This window comes from Neocloeon triangulifer, unplaced genomic scaffold, assembly GCF_031216515.1.
Source record: "Neocloeon triangulifer isolate White Clay Creek 2 clone unplaced genomic scaffold, ASM3121651v1 ptg000017l, whole genome shotgun sequence".
NCBI lineage: Eukaryota > Metazoa > Arthropoda > Insecta > Ephemeroptera > Baetidae > Neocloeon > Neocloeon triangulifer.
The window spans coordinates 2,126,688-2,153,201 of record NW_026775559.1 but is presented as its reverse complement, the minus strand read 5'-3'; the positions used below and the strand labels follow the sequence as shown (position 1 = coordinate 2,153,201).

The 26,514-nt window shown below is 35.7% G+C and overlaps 2 protein-coding genes across 4 annotated transcripts in view; one reads left to right on the top strand and one right to left on the bottom strand.

The window, feature by feature from the left end:
• LOC132203417 (probable ATP-dependent RNA helicase DDX52) overlaps positions 1–26,514 on the top strand; it is a 95,447-nt gene that overhangs the window by 44,117 nt on the left and 24,816 nt on the right. The window contains exon 2 of one of the 3 annotated variants that reach the window (XM_059631196.1): positions 6,826–6,904. The exons of the other annotated variants lie outside the window; for them this stretch is intronic. The gene's annotated coding sequence lies outside the window, so the exon portion shown is untranslated. The remainder of the gene's footprint in view (positions 1–6,825; positions 6,905–26,514) is intronic. 3 annotated transcript variants of the gene reach the window in all.
• On the bottom strand, positions 8,239–21,104 carry LOC132203418 (zinc finger protein ZIC 4). Its single transcript, XM_059631199.1, has 4 exons — positions 20,369–21,104; positions 9,993–10,162; positions 9,296–9,522; positions 8,239–8,830 (listed from the first exon to the last, which is right to left on the bottom strand). The coding sequence occupies exons 1-4, from the start codon at positions 21,072–21,074 to the stop codon at positions 8,641–8,643; spliced, it is 1,293 nt and encodes a 430-aa protein (XP_059487182.1). The 5' UTR covers positions 21,075–21,104; the 3' UTR covers positions 8,239–8,640.

The window sequence follows — 26,514 nt, the reverse complement described above, 5'->3', positions numbered from 1 at the left end:
AAAAAAGTAGTTTTTTATAATCTTTTGTTCTTTAGAAGAGAAAAAAGGGGAGATTTTGTATTAATTTTTCACTATAATAATTATGATGGCACCACCGATTTCCAAAGACATTCAAAATAATACTATATGTCTTGTATTTTTTATTAATTTGTATAAAAAAGGAAAAAACATTGTTTCTTGATTATATTCTCCTTCATGTTTCATCTTGATCAGTAAGGTAAAATAGTATATATTTAATTTGAACTTTTGAACACCAAAATATTGAAATAATTTTACTTTGAGTCTATAATTGCAATTACTTAAATTAAATAATTTGATAAAAAATTAGAGTGACGAATTTAAATTACCTCTCTTTTTATTTTTTATAGTTCGAGTGGAATGTTTTGCTCTTTTGTCTTGTTTTTCCGTTGAAGTTGCAGGATTTGAATGAATGGAGTTTGCTTTGTTGCTTAGAGTGAATGGCCCTGTTGATCTCTCTCGTGGTGCAGCAGGAGAGGCAAAGGTGCTTAAACGCTTTTAATTGCCGCCGTCGAGAGGGAGGAATAAAGGGAAGAAAGCAGCTCGAGGGCGTGCACGTGACTCTCTCAACAAGGCACACGACGCACGTTTCATTCCAATTCCAGCACCCATATCAACACCTTCGATATTAATGAGAAATTCCTTTAAACGTTTTTATTATATAAAAAGGAAAGAACAAAAAAAGAGCAGCGCACTCATTCCTCTTCAGACTCTTTATTTGGCAAACAGAGGGCAGTGTAAAACTTAAAAAAAAAAAAATTAACTTCATTTAAATTTCCAATTAACTAACGTGCAATTTGTCAAAAATGAAAATGAATGCAAAATTAACATTTCAGAAATGAAGATAATATTCAAAATATTGTTTTTCTTTACGCAAGAATTCCATTGAAATTTCAACTGTAATAAAAACCGCCAACAATTTTTCAATTATAGATCAGATCTGTAACTTTTTTATAATTTCTTGGTTTTTTTAAAAGATCCTGTGCTTTTTTTATTTAAAAATGATGGAAAGTTGCGATCATCGAATTATTTGTACACTGCCCTGCTGTGGTTGTTTTGAGCGTTGGCCGTTTTTCGATTCGGTTCGCCGTCCATCCGTCCATCTATGTTGGAAAAAACGAGAGCAGCAAAACAAAGAGAGGTGTTTGAATTATTGTGCGCGGCGGAATGTTGCTGCGCCGGCGATCAGTTGTTTGGTCCGGGTCTCTCTTCTCGTTTCATCCACACACAGCCTCTCGTTTCTTTCTTTCTTGATGGCTAATCTCTCTCTGCGTATCTGTTTAATATTAAAAGTAGACAGAGAGAGGTTTCTTTGAATGACTTGACGCTTTCCAACTCGTTACACGCAACCACACAAAAACAAAAAAAAAGAACATCACATCTTTTGATCACTCAGAGATCCTAACAAACAATTTTTTTTTTTAATTCTTTTTAAACTAAATTGTTTGTAGCAAAAATAAAAAAATGCTTGAATTCTTTAAAAAGAAAAATATCATTCTATGCTCTTTAGATTAATTCCCTTTAATTATTATATAAATAATAAATTCAGTTATAGATTGAAAATTTTTGCGTCACCGGCAATAAAAGTCTTTCCTTTTTAGTTCGTTTTTTTTATTGTAAAGGTTTCATTTCAAGAAATTATATTACGTTTTAGCTTTATTTATATATTTATTTTTAATTTTAGAAATTTTAATATTTAGTAAAATTGAAACAAACAGAAATTTGCTGCTATAAATTTGAAAGAACAAATTATTGGGCAAAGCAATTAATCCGTAATTGTATTAACACCAATCTTTTGTTATAAACCTTTTTTAAGAGGTATAGGTCAGATAATAAGGTTTTTTCTTCATCAAATAAATTTATTTTAAACAAATTTTGCTTTTATTTAAATTTGTCCACAGATAAGGAAATAAATCCCAACCAAGTTGGATTTTTTTTATTCAAATACATTATCGTTTGTCGAGAATTAGCATAAATTTTCATATTGTATTCTTTCCTTCGCCTCATCTCTTTTGTGCACCCTTTTGTATATAAATTTTTGATGCGTTGGCGCCGAGATGAAATATTTTTTATTAATGCACGCGAGGGACGAGAGAGATGATTAATTACGTACGGGCGATATATCGAGGGCCCGTGCGTGTTTGACAGGTAAATTATTCACGTGTGTATCAAAATAGCTTTTTGTTTGTCCATTTCCAATCGGCCGCGATCCATCACCGCCATAATTCACCTGTCACTCGAAATTTTTCTCCTAAATTTGTCCCTCTCTGGAACGTTTGCGCACATTATACATAAAAATAATAAAAAGCGCGGTCGGGTTGACTTTTATTGTGGCTGCAGCAGCGTCTCTTGATTTCTTGATTTAGCTCCATGCTCGGCGCTCGCTCGCTTCTTTCTTCTATCCACCCACTCAGACAAAATATCTTTCTCTCCCCATCTCGCGCGCGCGCATAAATTTTTTCACCATACCTCGAGAGTATAAATTTGGGACCATATAGTCTAAAGGTATGGAATGCGGGAATGAGTAATGAAACAACGCGAGTCCCACCGCCGGCCGAGCCACCGACCGCCGCCGCGGGGGTTCCCACCGAAAATTATTCCCGAAAATCTGGCGAGAAAAATTAATTCAGACCTTAATGCACCACTTATTTATTTCCATCACTCTCAATCCTACAGATTTAACCATTCTTGTTACTTACTTAAATTTTATTTTTTAATAAATTCGTATTTTATAAAAAGAGATCTTATTTAATTATTTAAAATTTGTTAAGTTTGCGAAAAATAATTACTGAAAAATTATAGTTAAAAATTAATACAGTATTTCAAATTCAAAGACATGATGAAAAAGATTTAAAAAATCCTGACACCGTTTTTGTTGTCATTTCGTAATAGTAAATTGTAATTTTTTTAACGCAACAAAAAAGATAACAGCTCGCAAGTTTCTCCTGAAAAAATCGAAATTCAATAATTGTATTAAATTCAATGCATGTCGTTTGTTAAATGAAAATGTGACTGAAATATTTCGTGTTATAACTTTTAAAGGAAGAAAGTAATCTAATCCTTCATAAAAATATGCAAATCAACTTCTGAGACTTAGAGAATTTTAAATGTGTGATCATTATCATTAACCATTACTTATTATGAGCTATGTCAAATTTTTGTTTTTAAGTCCAAAAATTTAGAAAAAAAATGGAAGATTTATAATAATTTTTTATACAAGCTCATAAATAATTGTTAAGAAAACAAATTATTGGAAGAAGCTGCCGAATTAATAGAGCCATTTTTCTCCTCTCTTAATTACAACTAACCGATTTTCAACCCACCTTTTTATTTTTTTTTCTGAGGCGCTGCGATTAATTTTCCCGATCCATCATCTCTGCTGTGAAATCTGTAGATTCCCAGCTAACTTTTGATGAACACCTGCGCGTTGATTTGGAAGGAATGTATTTTTCTAATTGCTGATCTGATTTTGTATTTGTGTGTGTCGCGCGCTTAAATGAGCTTAACAAAGAAGGTCTTTTGCAGCATCACGCTGGGCTGCGCGCGGTGATTCACTTGCAGAGGAGCGATCGATAGGCTTAAAACAAGGGCCAACGCCCCATTACCGAGCATGACTTTCTCGAAAATTTTATTCCCCACTTGTCATTAATAACGAGAAGCAAGAATAACATTTGAAATTGTCCCGAAATTCCGCCGCAATGTATTTTAATTACTTCTTCGTCCACTTCATAAATAATTTGAGAAAAAATGTAAAAGAGTTGGAAGAAAAGGTCACGTCGCTCTCGCTCTCAGGTAGAAAAATTCCTGCAGGTCGCTGTGAAATATTAAATGATTTGTTGTCGTTGTTTTTCCTCTCGCGCGCGGTTGGGGAAAATAAAAGTATAAGACGCGCAGAGAGACAAAAATGAGTTATTTTAATTACGGCTGCATGAATCACGACCTGGACTTCTATTATCCCCGTTTATGGTAATCAACGCTCACGGGAAAAAAGAGACAAATAACTATAAAAGAAAACAATAACAATACATTACCAAAAATGACTTTGGGCCCGAATAAAAAATATTCAAAATTTAAAAAAAATATTTTTGATTAATTTAATTTTGATATGTTTGCAGAATTTTTATTTATCAAGAAAAAAAATTAAAAGAAACCTCAGTCAATGGCACTTTATTTTATAATTTCAAAATCATACAACAATTTGTACAAATTTTACAACATTTGACGACAAAAATATCAAATGTCGTTTTTTTTTTAAATAATTAAGTACTTTGGCGCCATAACTTATATTTTGAAAGGTCATTAAATAATATCCTTATCGATTGGTTGCTTGTCTCATTAAATTTTGTGATCAATTAAAAAATGTTTTGCAAAAATTTACAAAATTCTTATATCTTAATTAAAATAAAATTCTAAGAAATTTCCGACATAATTTTAAATCTTTGTCTGAATTACATTGTTCTCTAAAGTGACCAGAACACAAATCACTCCCCCGATTTTCCTTCTTCTCAGCTTCTAAAGTTAATAATTTAGCTTGTGGATGCGAGGGACAAAGCAAAGCGCCAGTCCAAGAAGTGTCTGCAATTTTTCAATTGGCGCAACAAAGCAAGAGTGCATTTCAAACTCAAACTCACTCGAAGTGATAAATTCAAGTTTTTTTTTGCTGCGGAGGAGAAAAGAAAGAGAAGCGGACAATTGACCCGACTGGCTGGCGTCGGTGGTGCGGAGCCCGACAAAGGAGCATATTTATTTTTTGACGACTTTTCGCCCTCTGCACCCTCTTCCAGCTATTCTCGTGCGTGACACTTTTCAAATGGATATTTTTCTACCTGCTCTCTCGAAGATGGAAAAACTTGTACGAATCTCTCTCTCTCTCTCCAACAAAGGCGCGTAACAAGCGCGTCGGATTTAAATAAAGGCAGTCCTAAATCACCTGCGCGCAGACCGACCTACGAACCGACCAAAGCACTAAATAATTTTGGCGGGACCCTCGCCTGCAACACGGGGACAAATTGGCGCTTCTCGCCGCACCCTAGACCTCCATTTGAATAATACCCAAGTACCTCTAATCTCTAATATGCTGACATTAAAACATTATATACCGTGGGAATTTTTGAATCACGTCTCATAAAAAATATTACCAAAAATATTGCTCTATTTTGATTAAATTTGTAATAAGTGCTCTTCCTTGTTTATAAAATATTCTGAATTTAATTTGGGTCACAGAGTTGATTTTAATATAAAATTAATAATTTGGTTGGTAGACAGAAATTATTTAAATTTATGTAAATTATTCAGCTTATACTTCAAATTTGCACCTTTGTCTCAAATTAAAATCAAACTTGATGTTTTTCCAACCCCAGATTGCATTATTTCGTTAATTAAATTGCAAGAAATTAAAGAATTTGATGATAATAATTGAATATATTTATAAATAATTTAATTTAAAGTACAAAAAAGAAAAGATTTATAGCTTTTAAGTTTCCCAATTGTAAATATTAAAAGTCACAAAGTTAGGCTTTATCTTCTTTTGTCCATCTATATTTTTTGTAGAATTCCATCGAGGGTAAAGCACCGCAGAAAGGTGGATTTTCCTTCTTGGTCTTTTCTCTCCCTCTCTGGTTGAGCGGCGCAAATTGAATGCCCCGTGTTTGTGTGATAAATGGGTTTTCGTGGAGCTGCACTGCACCGCACATCACCTGCCACATTTCACGTCGTGGAAAAATGCCTCGATCCTCTGCGGCGCAGAAACAGAAGGAAATAAATATTTCACCTTTTGAAGGTCTCACACCTGTTGCCCCCAAATAATTTTAATGAATTTCCTTTCACGCAAGAATAAAAAAAAAAGATGGAATTCGGCGTTCGCAATCAGAGAAATTCCAACGCACGCGGAGCTGAGATGAATTTGTCAAAATGGATTTTTTTTTCTCGCCGCGCACCGAATCCAATTTAACAAATCGACTTTTTTCCCTCAAAGAGAATTACGAGTCCCATTTTTTTATTCTTTGAAAGTTTCGCCGATGGATTTGTGTCTCTCTGGAAAAATTAATTCTCGCCTCTGCCGAGCGCGATTTATTTCTATACGAGAGAGAGTATCAAATTGTGCTACGTGTTTTCAATCTGACGCTTGACAGGCCGTGAGAGACGTGTGTGTTTCGTTGGTGTGCAGAGCAGCAGCCATTCCCATCCGTCAGAGAGACACAAAAACCTTGACCTTTCGCAGTCCGCGACCCCAAGCGGAAATATTTTAATTAAATTTGACTCGAAGCCGCCACACTCCACTTTAACTTCCATTAGCAACATGAATAAAATACAATTCTATAATTCAAATTAATCGTAAAGAAGATGAAATTAAATCAAATTTGTTACCGCGGAAAAAATATTAAAAGCGTGCATTTATGAAACTGCGACATTTTACAATTCTGACTTTGTGATATACTTTTTCATAGTAATTTGTTTACCAATGTCATAAAAGGAAAATATATTCGTTTCAAGTTTGAAATTAAGTTTACTGAACATGATTTTGAAAGCTCACGAAATTTCCTTATCAATTTGTCTAATCACAGATTGCGCTGTTTTTAATCTACAGAGAAATGCATAAATTAATGTTAATTTTTTTGAACCTTCACATTCTGGAGCTTACATGGGTTTTTGGGCTTAATTTAGGAATGGCAAGCAGTTGTTTTTGTTGTTGCTTATGTGGTGCGGGGATGATTCTCTTGTGCATTTGGAAGCCCTTGGTTGTCAGTACGTGTCAGAGTGAAATCACTCTCGTTTTTCTAATAACGCGTCTGCTCTCTGTTGTTCCAGCTGCGAGCCCGGATTGAGTTACTACCAAAATTCACTCTCACATTATTTTGTCTGCGATGCATGTCTTGTTTTCCATAGCGTAAGTAACTCCTGCACTAATATAACACCGAATTAAATTTTAAACTCAACAAAAGATAAAAATTTATCTAGTTATTTTCGTCTCAATCTTGTTGTTAGTTAGGAAACGGAGAATTATTTATAAGTTATATTGAATTAGTGAATTAATTCCAAAATATTTTTTGTATGATCTGGAATTGAGATGTGGGAAATTATATTTTTGCATCAAAACATATTGGCAATCATCATATTTTGATCACCATGGAATTTTTTTCGGTTTCTAGATATTGAAATGACATTCACACTCTGGAGAGCTTGAATATATTACACGCTCTTTGATTCTAAGCAAAAACCAACCCTTATCAGTTGTGCAGAGAAAGGAAAATTTAATTGGGAAAAGTGAAAAATGGCGGTTTGGACTTAATCGGTGGCGTGCATCTCTGTGTGAAATCGGCGCCGCCATGATGGATTCGCCAATTAATCGTGCGAGCGCGCGGCCATTGTTGCCGGCATTGTCATTTTTTACTGTTGCCCTTGGTGCGTGTTTCGGTTCGGAGGGGAGAGCTAGCCGAGGGAGCCTGCTCTGCGTTTTGTTGTTTAATCAATAAAATAATTTCCTGAGTGGAATGGCTGCTGCTGCTGCTGCATTAGGGCTTCGTCATTGTGCTGCGCGCGCGAGACACGACGAGACCAAAGCCCTGCCAAGCCCGTCGGCGCCACACCGACCCTTTGCGTGCCAACCAGAAACAAACACCAACCAACTCCATTTTTTAAACTAATTCTATATAAATTATTCTGGACAAAATATTTTGATTTCTGTTGTGATAAAATTAAATTAAATTTATGTTCCCCCAAAATGAAAAATTGCTACTATTTTTTTAAGTTTCAACGGCAAAATTTAGTAAAAAAAGTAAAGGACCATTGGAGCGACAGAGGAACAAGAGTTTTAAGAAAGATTAATATTAATAAAATGAGTCATATTTGGAGAAGATCAGAAAAAAACAATGGTTTTTCCTCTTTTTCCTTAATCAAGAGAGAAAATGTAAAAAATTTCAAAAGTTATCGTCAAAGATTTGACCATTTTAGAAAGGTTAGAACACAAAGAAACCGATTGGTGACTAAAGAGGTCAAGGCCACCTCTAAACGTTTTGAGAAAACACAATTCAAGCATTTGCAACCTCTAGATTAAGTTAGACAAAATTTCCGCAACACTCTCTAAAACAAGACTTGAATAAATCCTCTTTTTATTACGGAATTTATTTAATAGGAGACGAAATCAAAACTAAAAAATAACTGTCAATAACGTAAACACGATATAAGTTTGTAAATTTGAAGTAAAAATCCTTGAAATTGTTTCATTTGTGCAATAAATCTAGCCAACTGATTTATTCAAATTCCTCTGAAAAACACGTCGAGGTGAAATATATAGTTTTGTTCACAAAGGTCGCTTACTTGCGCGCGCCGTACCGTAACAATAAGTTTGAGTTCAGTTCTTGAGATGCGTGTGGAATAGCGAGGGTGTCGTCCTCTCTCAGTTTTTGGTTGTTGACTGGAAACGCCGCGCAGTTCAAAGTTCACTCTCAATATGAAAGACTGCCGCCGCCGAAGCACTGCTTTTCGAGTCTTTGTCTCGCACTGGGGGCGGGGGGAGGGGAGGGGGGCCCGGCCCAGGGGCCGCCGAGCGCATCAGAGCCACTCGGCGTCGCGGCCCCCGCGGTACGTGTGCAGCGGGGGCGGAGGGGTCGGGCCGGCCGCCGGTCAGTAGGCGGCCGCGGCGGCCGCCGCCGCAGCAGCCGCCTGGTGGTGGTGGTGGTGCAGGTGGTGGAACTGGTGCGGGTGATGATGGTGGTGGTGGTGGTGGTGCGGATGGTGCATGTGGTGCATCCCCACCGGCGAGTGCTCCGTCGACGGCGGCGTCGGCATTCCGCCCGTACTCTGGCACACATACCTATTAACAACAAAAATTCGCATTACTTGTTATTCAAAACCTCATAATCTTGTTTTAATCGAAAAAGATGAATTAAAAAGGTCCCAGAAAATTGCCATTTTTGGGATTATTTTCAAAATTTTAGAGAAAATTGTTTCAAATATTAAAAACCAATATTTGTGCTCTGATGATGACCTTTATAGAAACTTAAAATCATTTGTTGTGTTGAATATTTTTGGATTTAAAAAAAAAAAAAAAAAAAAAAAAAAAAAAGATAAATTACTCTGTAGATTATTGATTTTAGGTTTTATATTCAGTTTAATTTCAAATAAAAAAATAATAAATATCATAATGATTTTTTTCTTCAAAAATGCAACCAAAACGTAGAATTTTCCATCAGTTTTTTTTTAAAGAATATCATGTATAACCGTGGCAGAAATAATTAAATTTGCATATATGATTTGCAAAGGGAAATTTCAGACTCACCATTCAGAGAGGTTTGTGTGGTGAGGGTTGGTGGTGTGTGAGGCCGAGAGGGAGGTGTTGACGGAGACAGAGGAGGGTACGGAGGCGCCGCTGGCCGGCGTCGACGGGCCGTTGTGGCCTGGCGAGAGGGGCGTGGCCGCGCTGTGGCCGCCGGAACTCGAGGTCGAGTCGTCCGAGTCGTAGCCGCTGCCTGCGCCCAGACCCGGAGGCGGACTCTTCCCGTGCACCTGCGAGTCCAAAAATAAGAAGGAAAAAACGTTAATAAATATTGAATAATAAATAATTCATTAAGCAAGAAGTGCGATTGCAATCGAAAACTGAATTATTCAAAGCATCAGCAACTTGTCCACGTCGATTTGCTGCTGATGGATTAATTACTAAATGATTCACATTCTGATAAAGTTTGAAACTGGTTTAGTTTTCCACGGAATGACGTGATTAGAAATTAAAATTATTTTCAGATTTTAATAACTCATACAATTAACAGAAGAAAAAAATGTGATTAATTATTTCCTTTGAACAAGAAATGGTTCAAAGTTCAAACGAAATAAGATAAATTGGTTTTAAAAATTTCTTTTCGACACAATTAAGAAAAAAAATTATTGTAGAGATTTTATTCAAAATTTCATTAGACTTAAAACAGAATTACAGACTCTAATTAATTTTATTGCATAATTTAGAATTTGTAAATTTGTACCTTCATGTGTTTCCTGAGGGAGCTAGGGTGTGTGTAGGACTTGTCGCAGCCGCGCACCTTGCAGTTGTACGGTTTGTCCGAGGTGTGGACGTGCGAGTGCTTCTTTCTGTCCGAACTGTTGGCAAAGCGCCGGTCGCAACCCTCGAACTCGCACCGGAACGGCTTCTCGCCTGCAAAACACAAACAAACAACCGGTTCTTTTTTTATTTTTTGCTCGAAATTGGCCAAAGCAAAAGGGGTGCATCAGAGAAAGGGGACGTGCTTTTAGGGGATGGCTGCGTTTGGCAGCCGCGCTGGCAATGAAGCCGTCGGGGGGCGATGACAAAGTCAAGTACCCCCCCCCCTCGACCAAACGTAGAGTTGATACTCGTTTTATTAAAATATTTACTCGCTTTATTGGCAACGAATCGTCAGCGCGTCGTAAAAACGCAATAAAAATCGACAGCTCGCGGCGGCAGCAACTCCCCGCGCGACAAGTCAATAAACAAGCGGAAAATTATTCTCCAAGCCACCACAAAAGTTGCAGATCAAAATAATTTTTTATTTTAGAAGGGACGAGAAAAGCTATTTAAGAATTATTATAATAATTGTTTATTTAATATTAATCTTCATTTTTGACATTTTATATATAAACTTTTACGTTTTTCAAACGTTAATTGCAGAGAAAAAAAAATAAAAACAAAAATTGACGCGTATTGTCATAAGGGAAATAGGAATGTCGAGTCTATTATATTTTAACGCACGTCTCGTGTTATAGCCGAACTCAATATAGGAAGGTGCGTTTTATTAAAGTGTCTTCGCCGAGCATGTAGGTATGGTACATGTGTGTGTTATTAAAATATGTTCTTTGTGTGCGACGGCGAGGAGAGATTTCATTAGAGCGAGGCATAGCTAGGGAGGGTCCGATTGTCTTGGCTCTCGTCGTCGTGATGAACCACCACAACACAAAGAGCGCTCTCGGAAAAGAAAGAAGCCATAGACAGACCCTGCGCACAGATGCACATCTCTCTCGAACCATGTGTTCTTATGATGGAAATTGGATTTCACGCTCGGTCCATTTTTCACCCGCGCGCCCCAACCGAAAAAACAGCTGCGCTTTATTAATTATAAAAAGACAGAGCGATCAAACCGATTGATTTCATCACTTCCAACCCTCTTTATAATACATTTATAACCTTTTTAATTTTAATGTATACAAGAATTATGGAAAAACTTGCATATAGCTTGTTTGATTCTTCCTTTTGGTCCCACATTGTTTCAATATTACATCATCTTTTTTAAAACTTATACATCAGATCTCATCTCAAAATTAGTATTTAATTTTTTAATCAGAAAAAATTAAATTACTACATTATAAATTTTTATTCTCCTCAAATGTAAAGAACTTAATGACAGTGTATACACGAATAATTGTAAGAATATTACATATTATTGAATAGATAATTCGGTAATTGAGCGATAATATTTATATTAAATTTAAAATACTGGTTTAATGAAAGCTCAGTTAGTAATATTACTTGAAATAAATAATATTTGTATATTTGCTGAAATTCGTAAATAATTAATAAATTAAGTAATAAAGTTTTGAAATTGAATTTTATTACTTTAATGACGCTTCATTATAAATTTTATCAGTTGTTGGGGAAGCCAAAATATAATTTAATTTTTTAATGTGGGGACTTAAATTTATTTCTTAATTTTTCCCTCATCGCCAAAAACAACATTTTTATAAAACGAATTTTTTTTGTTCTTTTTAAAATTATGTAAACTAAAATCACTAATTTTATCATCGCAGCCTTTATTCTAAAACTTTCATAGTACATAAATTGTGAACGGCAAAAGATTTTGTAAAATAACTAGGTGCAAATTAATCTTATAATTTCTCCTCAATTTTGTTTCCACAATTCCTTATTACAGATTGTTCTCCATTTATTGTTTTTTTAAATCAATGCTGGAATTGACGAGGGGTTTTTAAATAAAAAATAAAATAACAATTCCCTTTTTAATGCTAATATTATTTTACAAATATTGGACGCCCGAACGCCTCCTCTTTTATTTGGTAATAATTTACTTTTGTGTCCGGTAGCTCGTTTTGGTATTTTTGAGAGCTAATCAATCTTCGTGAGCTACTCATGTAAATCAGTTGTCAGACGCGTTAATGAACAAAAAATCTCGCGATCCATCTGAGATTCTTTTGAAAAGACTGGTGGCTGCAGCGATGAGCACGGGAAGAGAGCAATTTAATTACACGTCTGCTGGAGGAGCCGAGCCCGCTCTCATTACCCCGGCGGTGGGCGTGCAGCGGCTGCCGATTGAGAAGAACCAAAACACACACATACACCTAGGGCCTCTTTCCACCGGCCGAAATAACTCGCGCTTCAAGCTTCGCGCATACCGAACCGCAAACTCACTCCAGAAAACTTTGTTAATATATTATACTAAAAAAAGAGATTCCGCCAGTAGAACAAACTGGCCCAATGTGGTTTTCTAATCTATATTCTATTAAACATGATGGGAATGGTGAAAGTTTGATATTTTTAATTCTTCAAATTGATTTCAGTGTGCGATCATCCTTTAAAATTTTATGGAATATAATGAAATTTAATTGAACTTCTCACCGTTATGATAATGAAATAATAAAAATTATATATTTATTTAAACCTTATAGCCTTGCGAGACAATTTGAATAAAGTGTTTGCTTAAGAAAAATCTCATTTTTCTCTTTTATTTTTGTACACATGATTTGTGAAAAATGAACAACTATAATACACAATTTGCAAATTAATTTAAAAGTTTAAAAAAACATTTGTTGAATAAAATATTTGATGTTGTGTAATTAGAATTAGAAAATGAATTTAAAATATTTTTGTGATCTCTGAAATATCTATACAATCTATTGTTTTGTGGATTTTTATAACATTTGGAGAAGACAGGATAAATTAAAAGTGAAATAACAGAGCTCTGAATACAGCAATAACCAGCTGTCTCCTATTTTCTACAATGTGATGGTCGATGGAACAAAATTTATTGTTAGAGCAAAAATAAAATAATGAAAATAATAATAATTTCAGTTACAGTAAATTTTTTTTAATCTTTAAGCTTCGCAGCATTAAAATTATTATTTCTTTATAAGAGGATGATTTCAACAAGAGATAGTTAAAAAATTTCTATCGGAAAAAGTAATTTTTCAATTTATATGTGTTTGCTGAACAAATATGTCAAAAGTACTTAAAACAAATTGTCGCGCGTTAAAAAGATCTCCTGCAGTCTAAGAAAACAAAACATTATTTGTCCTTCTCGTTTCTCTTCTTTGAGACAAATCACGTGCTGCAGTGAATTTGGGTGGCATTTTCGAGTTTTGGGTGTCGTTAAATGGGCCGGTCGTAAATTCGAGAGAGTGTGTTGTTGTTTGCACTGTAATTGAAGACAATGATTATTTTATTGACGCGTCTCGCCGCGGGGGACGACGCGCGTTTTCTAAGTTGCGTGGGCAGCTGCCACCCTCCTTTGTCATCCCCCTCGACCACCCATCGCAACCACCGAAATTTACGACTTCCACAAAGTCTAACTGCACATTTTCTCTTAAAAAAGTCCCAGCATATTCAAATGCGCGCGACCTTCCGTGCGCTCTTTTGATTGATTTTCGACCCTGTCACAACAAAGCCCCGCGCTTTAAACATAAGAAAACTTTTCCCTCAATAGACGAAAGGGACAATGTCCAGAGCAGCTCTTTTTTGACTGCTCATTTTTTACTTTGCTTTTTAATGGTTCGGAAATAATTCGGAGTGAAAATATGAAAGTCACCGGTTTGGAAATTTGTCATTTGCTGCCATACATGGCGATTGACCAACGGGATTTCTATTTTCTCGTGCCAGATCAGCACAAAAATAAGGGAAGAGAAATCCTGCGCGTGACAATGATGAAAAGAAGGTCTGCTGCTTTTCAATATTAAATTTAAAACCTTGGCATATATTAAAATGTCTTTCAATTAGATTCAATTTATAAATCATAAATTTATTATTTATATTATGTATTCATATCTTATATTCAGGGATTACAAAAACAATGATTATAATAGGAAAAACTTTGGACTAAAAAAATGTGCAGGTTTTCAAAAAAACACGAAATTCACAAATTTTATGCATGCTACCAATTACAAAACAAAAATAAATGTCTCTTAAAATTAAAAAAAAAAATTACCAGGTCATTAATAATTACAGATTAACGACAGATAAGAAGAAAAGTTTATTTAAGAGCGTTTTAAGTTTTACTATAAATTTGACAGTTCATGAGATTCGAATTAAAATTCAATCCACTTTATATTTCCAGTCCTTGAATTAAAAAGCAATTTCAAATCAGAAATATGATCTTTCTCGTCTTGTCTTTTACAAAAAAATCAAATAATTATTTGTACGCAGGTCTGGCAGGTCAATTTTCCCTTTGGAGCGGAGGGACAAATTTAATATCTGCAGTGTGTGCGGATTAAAACCAAGTTTATGGTCGCACACACATTTCTCATATGCGCGTTTTTTTTTTATAATTTAGAGAAGAGTCGCGCGAGCAAGCGAGCGAACGAACGAACGAAAAATGAATTTACGGCCGCGCCGCTCAATAAGTTTTATTTTACTATCAACCTTGGGCACTTCTTGTTCGTGAATAAAAATATAAAATAATCCGGTGGTGGTGACACTGAGCCGTAAAACCATAATCGTTCTTTCCGCGAAAATTAATAAAAAGAGCACTCGACTGCGAATGCCGTTTATTATTTTCCTGCTCCACGGACAATCGACTTTACAGCTTTCCCCCGAGCCATGCAGGGGATGAAAAAGACCACCCTTACTTTATGGCTTTCCTCCACCGGCGCATTCAAATGCGCGCAGACAAATGGCTTTATTGCCTCTCTGGACACACATATAACTTTTGTCAAAAAACACCCATTCTATTTTATTCTGCAGGACGTGTTCGAATAGAGAAAAAGAGTAAAAAACGGAAACGTTTTCCCTCAGTGAACACACACACATAAAGAATACAGACGGAGTTTATTGTTATTCAAAGTAAGAATGGTCAGCGCATAAAAAATGAGAAGAAAAAGCAAGGAACTTCTTCAAGGTTGAGGCCTCTTTCAAAAATCAAGTCATGATGAAAAAAAAAGTATTGAACAGCAAAATGAGGGAATTTTGTTGAATATTATTTCCAATTTAATTTTATTATTCAAGCCTAATTTAAAAAAAATATAATATATAATTAAGGATGAAAAATCAAAGAAAATGTATAGATTTCCATAAATTTTAGTTAGTTTCAAAAGTGAATCAAAATGAAAACAAAATTTTACGTAGTTTTTGTTTGTAAAAGTTTAAAAAGCACTCGAGACAGAGTGCGCGAATCAAGGGGCGCGTTTTGGTGCACCCCCGAGAGTGAGAGAGCGGAAGCCGGAAGGGGTGACAAGAGGAGATCTTTGCTCTTGCGATTTATTATGACAGAGGTGTTTGTTGTGTTTGGTGCGCAGCCATAACAAAGTTTGTTATCATTCGGGCGCGTGCACCTTTGGCCGCATTGTCAATCGCAAAGCCCAGAATAAATATTTCTCGGCGCGCGTCTCTCGCCAGCCAGTTATCGCCGCGCGCCCAGCCAAAATATACAAAACTGAACGAATTTGTCCTCGGAACCGACGCAAGCGCAACACCCCCGCAACTCTCAGTCAGCTGCGGCATGTGCACCCTCGCGATTAAAAGGAAACACACTCCACTATGTCAATCATATAATGTGTTCAGGTGACACATTTTAATTTTTTAATTTTAATTTTTAAAATAAAAAGTTTTCATTTAATCAAAACGGAAATCTACATATAAATCACTTTAACTTTATTACATATTTGCACCGGAATTTATGTGCAAGCTTGAAAGTTTCAAATCTTTTTATTATAAATCTATGTATTATAATACAATATTAACCAAATTAATATTCACTTTATAGCCGGAATTTTAGAAAATGATACATTTTAATTGTTATTGTCTTGGCAGATGATTGGTACCATTATAAAGGGAAGTTAATAAAATATTTTAAAAGTAAAAGGCCTCAAGGCTAAAAAAAAATCGGTTGAATTTACCTTTTATGAGCACGCACTGAAAAAAGTGCACAAATAAGATTTAATTGAAATCAAATACTTTAAGAATCTTCAAATTATCATGAACCATTTGGTATTTTTTAAAGGGGAATTTGTCCTATCCAGTAAGTTTTGGATGTATTAATTCTAAATTTTAAATTAACTATCAATCAATTAGGTTAAAATAAACCTCAAGACATGAAACAAATCACAAGAAAGGATTGTACATGTTAAAAGTTTTGATACAGAAGCGAACGCTAGCAGAAAATCTCCCGCAGAGAGAAAGAGCATAAATAAGCAGATTGATTTTCACCTCCCCAGTTTTTCCACAACACAAAGCAGCACAAGAATTTCTCATTCCCCAGCCTCGATTTTTTTCTTCTTTCTTTCTCTGTGTGTGTAAAAGGGCTGAATGGGCATTTGATATTATCCTGCTCCTCCCGCGCTGTGGGTCGGTGTCGAGTTTCAGCCCGCGGCTACGCAAGTGCATGGAAAAAATCTTTTTAATTTGCTTCACACGCGAGACCTGTGGCTCTCGGAAAGGATTTTCCATTTTCCAGCAGCAGCTCGGAATTTGTAAGAGGGATTTGTTCGAAATCAGCCGAATGGAAAAACAACCGGACTGTCAAGAACTGAGTGCCAACAAGTGATTTGTTTTGCTTTTTCAAACCAGAGAGAGGAGAGAAAAAAATATATTCTGAAAAGGTGGATTTCGCCTTGAGAGCAGCGTGAAAAGCTCAAAACACATTTCTTTCTCTCTTGTGCTGCAGCTTTGTCAGAAAGTTACTCATTTGGAAAGGGAAGAAATAAGAAGACACTTCTTCTTCTTCTTCTCCCAATTTCAGGTGGATTTTCTGACAAGCGTGACATTAAGTTTTGAAAGAAATAAAGAATAGGAAAATATCATTTGATTTTCACTCAAATCCATTTTAGCTCTAAAAACACGTTTTTCACCCTTGGAAGGACTAAATTGAGGTACCCTGAAATTTTCCCTTAACCAAGATACCAATCAACTGCATTATTTCTTATTAAGGGGAAGCTTATGATATAGTCAAATCAGAACATTGTTTGATTGTTGCCGATTGTTGTACTCTGGAGTGAAATTTGGTCTTTTACATGGTTTAAATGGGCCAAAAAGGTCAAACATGCCCGTCACCTCGCTTCGACATAATTTCCCCGCATTTTTTATGCAGACTGTCAAATTCTGAGCAAAATTGATCGGGCTATTATTTAGCAATAGACCCTCCTTAAAAAAAATATGGAAATTTTAGGGTTTATTTACATTAAAACGACGTCAAAGATTCTATTGAATTCAAATTGAATAAAACGTCCTTCAACCTTTAAAGCTCTCAATCATTAACTTTTAATTTCCCCTCGAAATTTATCTTTAATCGATGCTTTATATTTTAGGGACAAATTATTGTGTTGTTTTCAATTTCTGAGTTTATTCCAATTAAAATTACTATTAAAAATTTTAATCAACTCCCTAGCATTCAAGATTTGTTTAAAATGAGATACAATTAATTTTTAAACTAGCAATTAACATTCAAATAGGCAAAAGATAACATTTGAGCAAACTTCTTTTTTTTTTAATTGGTCAACTTATGCAGTTTGAAACTCTTGAGTTTGAAACATTTGCGTCTTTTTTCAGTGCAGAGAATTTTCCGTTCGGCCAAGAGCCGTGATTGTGTGCGGAATCGCAAGGGCTAATCTGGTTGATTGTGCGCCGGCCGGAGGATTAGAGTTGTTGGTCTAATGGTAATCGCGCGCGCGTCACGCTCAAGCGGGCACCTATGGCCGCCTCTCGTGCAGCTGCGAACGAACGAGGCCCCTAATGAGCCTCGCCGCCAAAAAGAAGCAACTGTTTTGAAAAAGCTCTCTCGATCTCGAAAGTGCACCGAGGCGCACGCGAATTATGGTAATAGCAGCACAAAAAATGGTCGCCACCCCATCAACCGCATCTGTCCGACCCGTCGAAAGACACTTCACACGCCGCGCAGCCATCATTAATGAAAATTCCAATTTAATTGGCCACTCGAAAATCTGCGGCTAAAAGAAAATGCTAACGGTAATTTTTCACAAATACAAATTGGCAACAGAAAGAAACAAATTTTTCTACTTATTTTTGTGACAATATTTTGAAAATAAAATTATAAAAAAATAAACCTGTGGAAATTAATTTTGTAAAGTGAGCTAAGGTAAATTTATTTAATCTTATAGCGATTAAATTGCTTTATAAAAATTATCGTAATTCTCGATTAAAATGTCTACATTAACATTAAAACTTACAATTAAAAAACAGTTTTAATTTTGAAGAGCGTGTTTTGCGGTTTGATAGAGTGGTCTTGTGAATTTTTATATATTATCGGGAGCCGGTGCGGTTGTGGATTTGTGTTTTTCGGTGCGTGTGTGACGTGTTATTTACCAGGTGAGTCTGGGCACATATACGGGGCGCACAAAAGCGAGATGCAGCCTTTGTTCATAATTCCATTCATTACAAAGGAGCGGAAAATTTCCGCGCGTTTCATAAACTCGCTCGCGTACAATAAAGCCTGTGAGCGCCGCGACCCGCGTGTGAACAACATCAAAGCTCCATCCCCAAGCAGCACAACACCATCCCTCGGCTTCAAAATAATAAATACTTGACTCTCAATTCCTCTTCAAAAGTGTTGGTTTTCAACTCGCGAAATTCATTAAACAAAGAAATTCAAATTTACATACAAAATTGTAGGATGATTAGAAAACCGATTGCTATTTTTTTTTCGGTCCATTCATTTTTGGGCGAGTTGGCAGGGGGCCGAGGCAGGAATGCGAGAAATGCGATGCGGCGCGCGCGATAACACGGGGGCCCATCGTTTTGCTTTTGCTCGCAAAGCAATGAAATTGATATACGGGTCTTATCGGCCGCTCGCATCTCTCGAGTCTCCTCCGATTTAGGAAAACACGCGCCACCCGAAATAAAACTACAGAGAGTCACGGAAAAAACAAATTGATTCGCGCTGAGATATGCATTGCAATGTAGCAGCTGATGTTTGTTTACCAAAAAAAAAGATGATTTATTATGGAAAAGATTTAGCACTGAGAGGTGGTTTAAAAGCCGAAAAACAATCAAATTCAATCGCAGCACATTTTTAGTATTCAGTCGTAGAAGGATTTATTTGATAAATTATCAAGAAATAATAAATAGAGAACTGATTTATGTATTTAAATAATTTTTTAGTTTGTATACAAATCGATTGATATTAGTATTTTGAATAAAAAAGACGAGCGAATTTTATTAAAAACCCCTAGTAAAGTTCAATATAATATTTTGCAAAATTAATTAATTACAGATTATTTAAGTAATGCGCAATTATTCCTGCGCCGACAATAAATTGTTTATGCTCTTCAGAAGTGACTTTTGATATTGTAATAAATCTCAAAATGCGCCACTGAATTTTTAAATTAGTTTTTTGATGAATTGCAATTTGCACAAGACAAGACTGGTGATGATTCATTCCCTGAAATATAATGGCCCTTTTCTCACATCCTAGTCTAATTTGTGCAGCACAAATCCATCTCCTCTCTATAATAAGGCAGATGCGCAGGATGAATCATAATTATGAGAAACGGAGTAAGGAGATCATTCTCGCACCAGCAATTATTGAAATCGTCTAGACGGACTTGCGGTTTTTCATTTCAAATCTGTCTGGTTCAAATTGCCCTGTCTACACGTTCTGACTTTTTGAAGCAAATCATTGGATTGTTTAGTAATATGGAGATGAAATCAAAACTGAGAATTTTAAAGAAAAAATAAAAGCTTGCATGAAAAAAGAATAATCACGGATTTGATAATTACATTGAGACAGCCAAATTTTAATTTTTAACTTTGTCAATAAGCCACCTCGAATCTAAGTAAATAAAAAGTACAATCAGCTCAATATGTATAAAATTTTCTCTACATCATGTTGTTTTGTTTAACTGATATTTTAATGGCAATTTATTTCTCTCACTTGAGGTTATTTCCATTTGAGAATTTTGATTAAAACTTTATATTATTTTACGGCTTTTAGGGAAAATTTTATAATTTCGTCTTCAAATCTGCTTAAAAGAATATTCAAATTTATCACCGGAATAACTTACAATTAGAAATGCACCCAAAATCTTTCAATTTTATCGGAATTTTTATGATCTGCAACTGCCCCTTTCTTTTCCATTTTGAACTCCTAGCCGAAGACCAATTTAGGGGGTTGAATTTTTGCAAAGAAAGTAAGGGCAAGAAAATTTTGCTCACCGGTGTGGGTGCGTTTGTGGATCTTGAGGTTCTCACTGCGAGCGAACACTTTTCCGCAGCCGGGGAAGGGGCAGGGGAAGGGTTTCTCGCCGGTGTGCACGCGGATGTGGTTGACGAGTTTGTACTTGGCCTTGAAGGGTCGTCCGTTGCGGGGGCAGCCCTGCCAGAAGCAGGCGTGGGTGGTGCACTCGGGGCCGCCGACGTGCTCCACCGTGATGTGCGACACGATCTCGTGCATGGCGCCGAACATCTTCCCGCACAGCTTGCGGGGCAGCGCGTCCGGCTCGACCCACATGCAGGACAACTGCTGCTTGGCCGCCCCCAGGCTCCCCGGGGGCGGCTGCCGCATGTACCTGAAGAAGGCCCCCGAGGACGGGGGCGGCGCCGCCATCTGGTGGTGCGGATACTGTTGGTACTGGTGCACCCCGTACTGATGCTCGTTGCGGTACTCCTGCATCATTTGCGGGTGGGGGTGGTGCGGAGGCGGCGGGGGCGGCTGGTGCATCTGGTGCTCCCTTCGCAGGAGGTGGTAAGGGTGGTAGCCGTTGGCCACAGCGGCCAGGGCCGGCGAAGGCCCCACGAACTGCTGCCCCCCGCCGCCCCCGTACACGTCGCCCGCCTCCGGCGGCGGCTGCAGGTGGTGGTGGTGGCTGCCGGGGCTCAGCTTGAGCCCCAGCGCCCCGGGGTCCATGAACGAGTTGAGCATCTGCCGTGCTGAGCACTTCGCGGGGCCGCGTGCTCGACGCAACTGATCCTCGCACGCTACCCACTCTACTCCACTCGAGCGAGGCCCCGCGACGCCGCCCCCCGCCCATTGGCTGCGCCGCCGCGCACCCGGGGCCGCCCCAGGGGGCCCTCCGCACCCAATAAACGCCGCTCCACCGACCGCCCGCTCCGCCCCACTTGATACTTCATTCAAAAGTTTTATCAGTGATTTGTTCTTTTTACTAATTTTCCAAAATAATTTTATTTTTTGATTTCAAATATTAATTCATGCATTTAATTTTTAAATTAAAGCGCATTTCGATAAATTTTAAATCATCCTATTTTTTTTATCTAATCAATTAGCTAGCTTTTCCATTAGGTTTCAACTTAAAAATAATTAAGAGTTAAAAAAGCTCATCTTTTAATAATTCTGATTTCTAGGAAAACCAGCAAAAAGCTTTTCCTTTTGTAGGTTGGAACAAAAAAAAAACAACAGGCTCATTGCGACGGATGGGGTCTTTTTGGATCACGGAAGTTTTAGCAAAATTCTTGCTAGTGGTGGCACCGTTTAGTTCTAAAATTACTTTTTTAAATCAATTTTATTGAGCAATTGAATTGTAAGCCATGTGAACAAAAGTAACAGTAATAACATAAAACAATACATATTTAATACTTTCTTTCTTTTTATTTCTATAAATATGCAACAATATTTTATTTTATTGCCATCGTGCATTTAATTATATTCTTATAATATTTCAAATTTCAGTATCTTTTAATAAAAAATAAATAAAATAAAAATCCTCTATTAATTAATTTTACTTTATTTTAATCATTCTTATTTCCGCAATCATACGTTCACTTTAAATCAAATATTGAATATAATTAAAAAAAATTAATTTAATATATATTTAAATAATAACAGAATTTAAAAATATAATAATTAATTACACACGCACACTAACAATTATCTTGAGAAGTTTTTAAAAGTTCAATTTTGTATGGAAAAAGAGACTGAAATTGGTTTAAATCATCTATATTCAATTTATATTTTAAATTTGGAGTTGAGAATTATTTATTCGATAATATGTGGAAATTTTCTATAATTAAAATAAAAATTAAATTAAAACTTCCAAAAAATTCATCAATATAAAATCAGATTTTTAACTATTTAACAAAACGATGCTGCATTTTGACTTTGAACTGCGCTTTTTTAAAAGAGACTAACAATAATTTGTGGTGCTGGTGCGCGATTAGAGCCTTTTAAACGGATACAATAGTGTGTGCCTGCGTGCGGTGAAAAATAATAACGGAAGAGAGCAAGATTAGATTACGGTGTGGTGAGTGACCCCAGCAAGGTGTCGGCTCCCTGCGCCGCTCGGAGCACCCTGGCTCGCCCACCCGGCGGCGGCCACTCGCAGGGGCTCTTCCTTCCTTCAATGGAAAATAAAAGAGATGCGCCAAACCAAAACTATTACACGCGCACCACGGGACCTTCCTAATCCCCCAATTTGCTTCCACAAACTTTCTGCTTTCATTCATGAATTTTCGCCACTCCTAAACAAGTGCAAAAAAATATGAACAATAATGTCCGATGATGGAAAAGGAAATAACTTAAACATAAACAATTTGCAACTAAATAATTGAAAATTATCAATACCACAACTTTTTTTCTAATGTCAGAGTTAAAATTGAGAATGATATTATAGTGGTTTGCTTATACGAGTTTAGAGTTAAACTTCAGATATTATACTGGCACCATATCATAATTATTGTAGCTAAATAATTCATGAAGAGTTTCTAATTTATTTATCAGCTGCACTGTGTAGTTCGACTTGAAAATTTTAGTTTAAAGTTTATTTAACTGAAACAAAAATGCAGTAAAATATGATTTTAAAGTTATTGCTTGAATTAAGCGTGTTAATTAAAGCTGCTTGCATGTGAAATCTTTAATATCTACATCATATTATAGATTTAACTTCACTTTTTATATAAAAAAAATTTAATGTTATATAATTATTTTTAGATAAAATAAATTTTTAAAATTTTACCCATATAGTTTTTACAGTAAAATTTTCTTATGAAGAAGATAAATTCAAGGACAGACTACTCTATGTTTGCAGTTATTTAATTTTATTGGGTTCATGGTTGAGACGCAGTAAAATTGCATTGTTTGCGTCCGCATTAAGTTAATTTAATTTTGGTGCATGTCTGCGCAGCAATTCGCACCAATTTGGGGTGAAACGCGGCTTAAGGGCTGATTAACCCTTTGAGTGGATTGGCGCGTGGTGATGCGGATTGTGGCCGAGGGCAGCTGCTAGTTTTAAGGAGCCCCCGGTCGTGCGCGTTGGCGGGGTGCCTGCCACTCAGAGTGACCCCGGCGGGGGGCGCTTTGGGCTGCAGCTGCGCCGACGAGAAGAGAGAGAAATAATTACATCATCTCATCATCATCATCATCATCCCTTGGCGCGCCCCCACACGCTAATAAATCAACACACACCAAAATGCAATTTCTGCACCCCCGAAACAAAACAACTCAAATTTATCTCTCGCCCGCGCAATTCATTGCTCAGCTCCCGAAAAGAAATAAAGCGCGAGATGAAATTCGTTTTCCTCCGAGCGTAAATTCCACTTTCATTAATAATTTGTCAGATGGAGTGAAAAATTTTCGCACTTTGTCAGTAGCCGAAAAAGGTACGCCATTTGTTCATTCCGCTGCAATTTTTCATGAAAAAGAGACTGGCACGTTTCCGGTCTGAGACAATGAATCAACCGAGGGTAGTACATTGTTCTTTGCAGTAAATATTTCTTATATTGTAATAAATAAATTGAAGCAATTATCTTAAATTTTTTTTCATTTTTAATCCTATAAATAAATTCTCACGAGCAAAATTTTTTAGTTTTGAAAAATGTCCCAGAGCATTTTGGTACCTTTGAATTTTTTATATTCCTCGAGTGAGCAAAAAATTTAGCGGCGATGACTTTAATTTAATTTTTTTGTTGGCACTGATTTAAAAAAAAAAAAAAATGGAAAGCTTTTCATTTCGAGTTTTAAGTCAATTTGGTTTTGTTATATTCTTAGTCACACTTTTTAATGAATTAAAATAAGTTTGCTAGAAAAACATGTAAAAGGTAATGCGTACGATATTCTGCCAAAAAGGTGAATGAAAAAGTTGCAGAAATTTTAAGCAATTTAATCTTCTGGTCTCCAAAAATCTAAAAGAAATTTTGTGCTGTTTGAAAAGATAGATCGTTTATAGCCTTTAATGGCATGCATACTCTGAGAAAAAATTTAAAAATCAGAATATTGTGCGGCATAAAATTCAGAGGAACTATTGCATCTCACATCAATGTAAACTTTTCATTTCAAAAGACCTTTACACAATTTAGTGTTTCTTGTTAATGCTTATTTTATTATTTTGAATATAATTTGTATTGATTTATATTTCTCTGTTATTTCTCTGCGTTAATTTAATAATTTCAAATCTAAATATTATATAACATAAAAAAAATAATATAAGCTTTGAACCTGTTGAATTTTCTACACATCTTTAAGCAGCGCATAAGAAATTGTACTGATTTTTTTTCTATTAAAACACATCAAGAGAACATTCATAATATATTATAATTTTTCTTCAAAATATTTATTCCATTGCTCGGTGCTTTTTTAATTTCTCAGAAATTGATATAATTTATAAAATGAAAAGGTTATTTCAATCCAAACTTAAAAGTCTTATAAAGTGTCTAAGATTTATTTCATTTTGAGAGTTAAATTTTCATATTAAGTATAACTCGCTCTTTATTTAAACTTACCAAAAAACTACAACATATTTTGAAATTTTTGTTAATGGACAGAGTATTCAACAAAAGTTGTAAACATGCAGGAAAACAAATATTTCTCAAGTTTGGAATTGGTTGTTGAGAAAGAGTTTGTGTTGAATTTTATTTGGGGCTTGTCACAATATTTTGGAGGCGCAGAGCGAGCAGGCAGGGGGCGCCCTTTATCTTGGCGCACCCTGCTGAGGCTTCCGATATAACTCATTTAGCGCGATGCTCCCAAACTATCTCTCTTGTTGCGTTTTGCTGCTCCCCGACATACCCACCCGAGAGAGCGAATTTGTTTCTGGCTTGATCAAGTGCTCCACTATGCTTTTTAATATTGCCCTCATAAACAACGCGCGCTCAAGAAACAACACGTAATAATAAATAATTTATTAGGCAATTCACTTTTATTATTAAACTCCAAGCGCACTCCCTCGTAAATCAAATTAATTGCTGCGCCGCAAATTTTTTCATTCCACTCCGCCCGCGCGATCTTAAGTTCAAGCGTGTTAATTTTCATTAATTTATGGAAAATTCAGAATTAATTTTACATTTTGATTAAACTTCTAAACGAAATTGTGGCGCATTTTGTAATTATATTTTATAATAGAATTGAAGAAAGAAATGAAAAGACGTCTTTATTGTTTGTGTTTGTTTATAAAGAAGTAAAAATAATACCATAAAAATTTTAAGAATAATATAATATTAAAAAGGAATTTATGTAGGAAAAAATATAAAACTAAATTCTTTTATAACAATAATTCTATTTGCTACATGTTTATGATTGTGGTGTGCGTAGCTGAGCCCGCATAAAAAGTCTCTCTAAATTCATTTCTCTCAAACTAATTGACAAACTATGTGTAATGATAACTTCCTTTTCTTTCTGCAAACATGATAAGCTGAGCGCCGAGCAATTTTTGAGTTCAAAACACAACACGCATATCCAACCCTCATATTCTCTCCCTTCTTTTTGAAATTTTAAATAATTTAATATTTTTTAACAAAAAGCCACGCACGTGCAAGCAAAACTTCATGATAAGTTCAGTTTTGTTTTAAATGTGATAAAAGTTCTAAAATTTCAACAAATTTATTTTTGGCATTAAAACTTTAAAGATCTGTGCTTATAAATATTAATCTTTTTAAAACCGCATTTAAAATAATTATTAACCCAAAATTACAAGAATAAACTTCCTTTTAACTATAAAAAAAAAATGTGTAAAATAATAATGCTTTAAATTTCACCTTTTTTGGTCCTTTCTTGGGAGAAGGACTATTTTAAAAACTTTATTTTTCATAGGGGATTTTAATAATTTTACATTTCATGAATAGGTCAATTTTGCCAATTTGCTAATTTTATTCTTTTGCTTTTATCCTGTTCTTATACACGAAATAATCAAAAATTATTTTTATCTAAAAGTTCATTTTCTCCAGCATTCTTTGTCATAATTGCCAGTCGCAGCGCTACAGCCCGTATAACGCATTAACATAAAAATTTCTCTGCTTGTTTCTACTAATTGAAGAACCGAGTTTGCTTTAATATTTTAATGCTCACACACTATTTCCTTTTGCTTTTAGAATAATAATTATAAAAATGAAACCCCCAGCATTTCCGCTGCTGAGGT

Bases quoted from the DNA above. Each gene is read 5' to 3' on its own strand.
- LOC132203418 (XM_059631199.1), bottom strand. From the start codon at position 21,074: ATGCTCAACTCGTTCATGGACCCCGGGGCGCTGGGGCTCAAGCTGAGC. The intron at 10,163-20,368 runs GTGAGCAAAATT...TGTGTTTTGCAG, and splicing joins CCACAAACGCACCCACACCG to GCGAGAAGCCGTTCCGGTGC. The intron at 9,523-9,992 runs GTACAAATTTAC...TTGGACTCGCAG, and splicing joins CCCTCAGGAAACACATGAAG to GTGCACGGGAAGAGTCCGCC.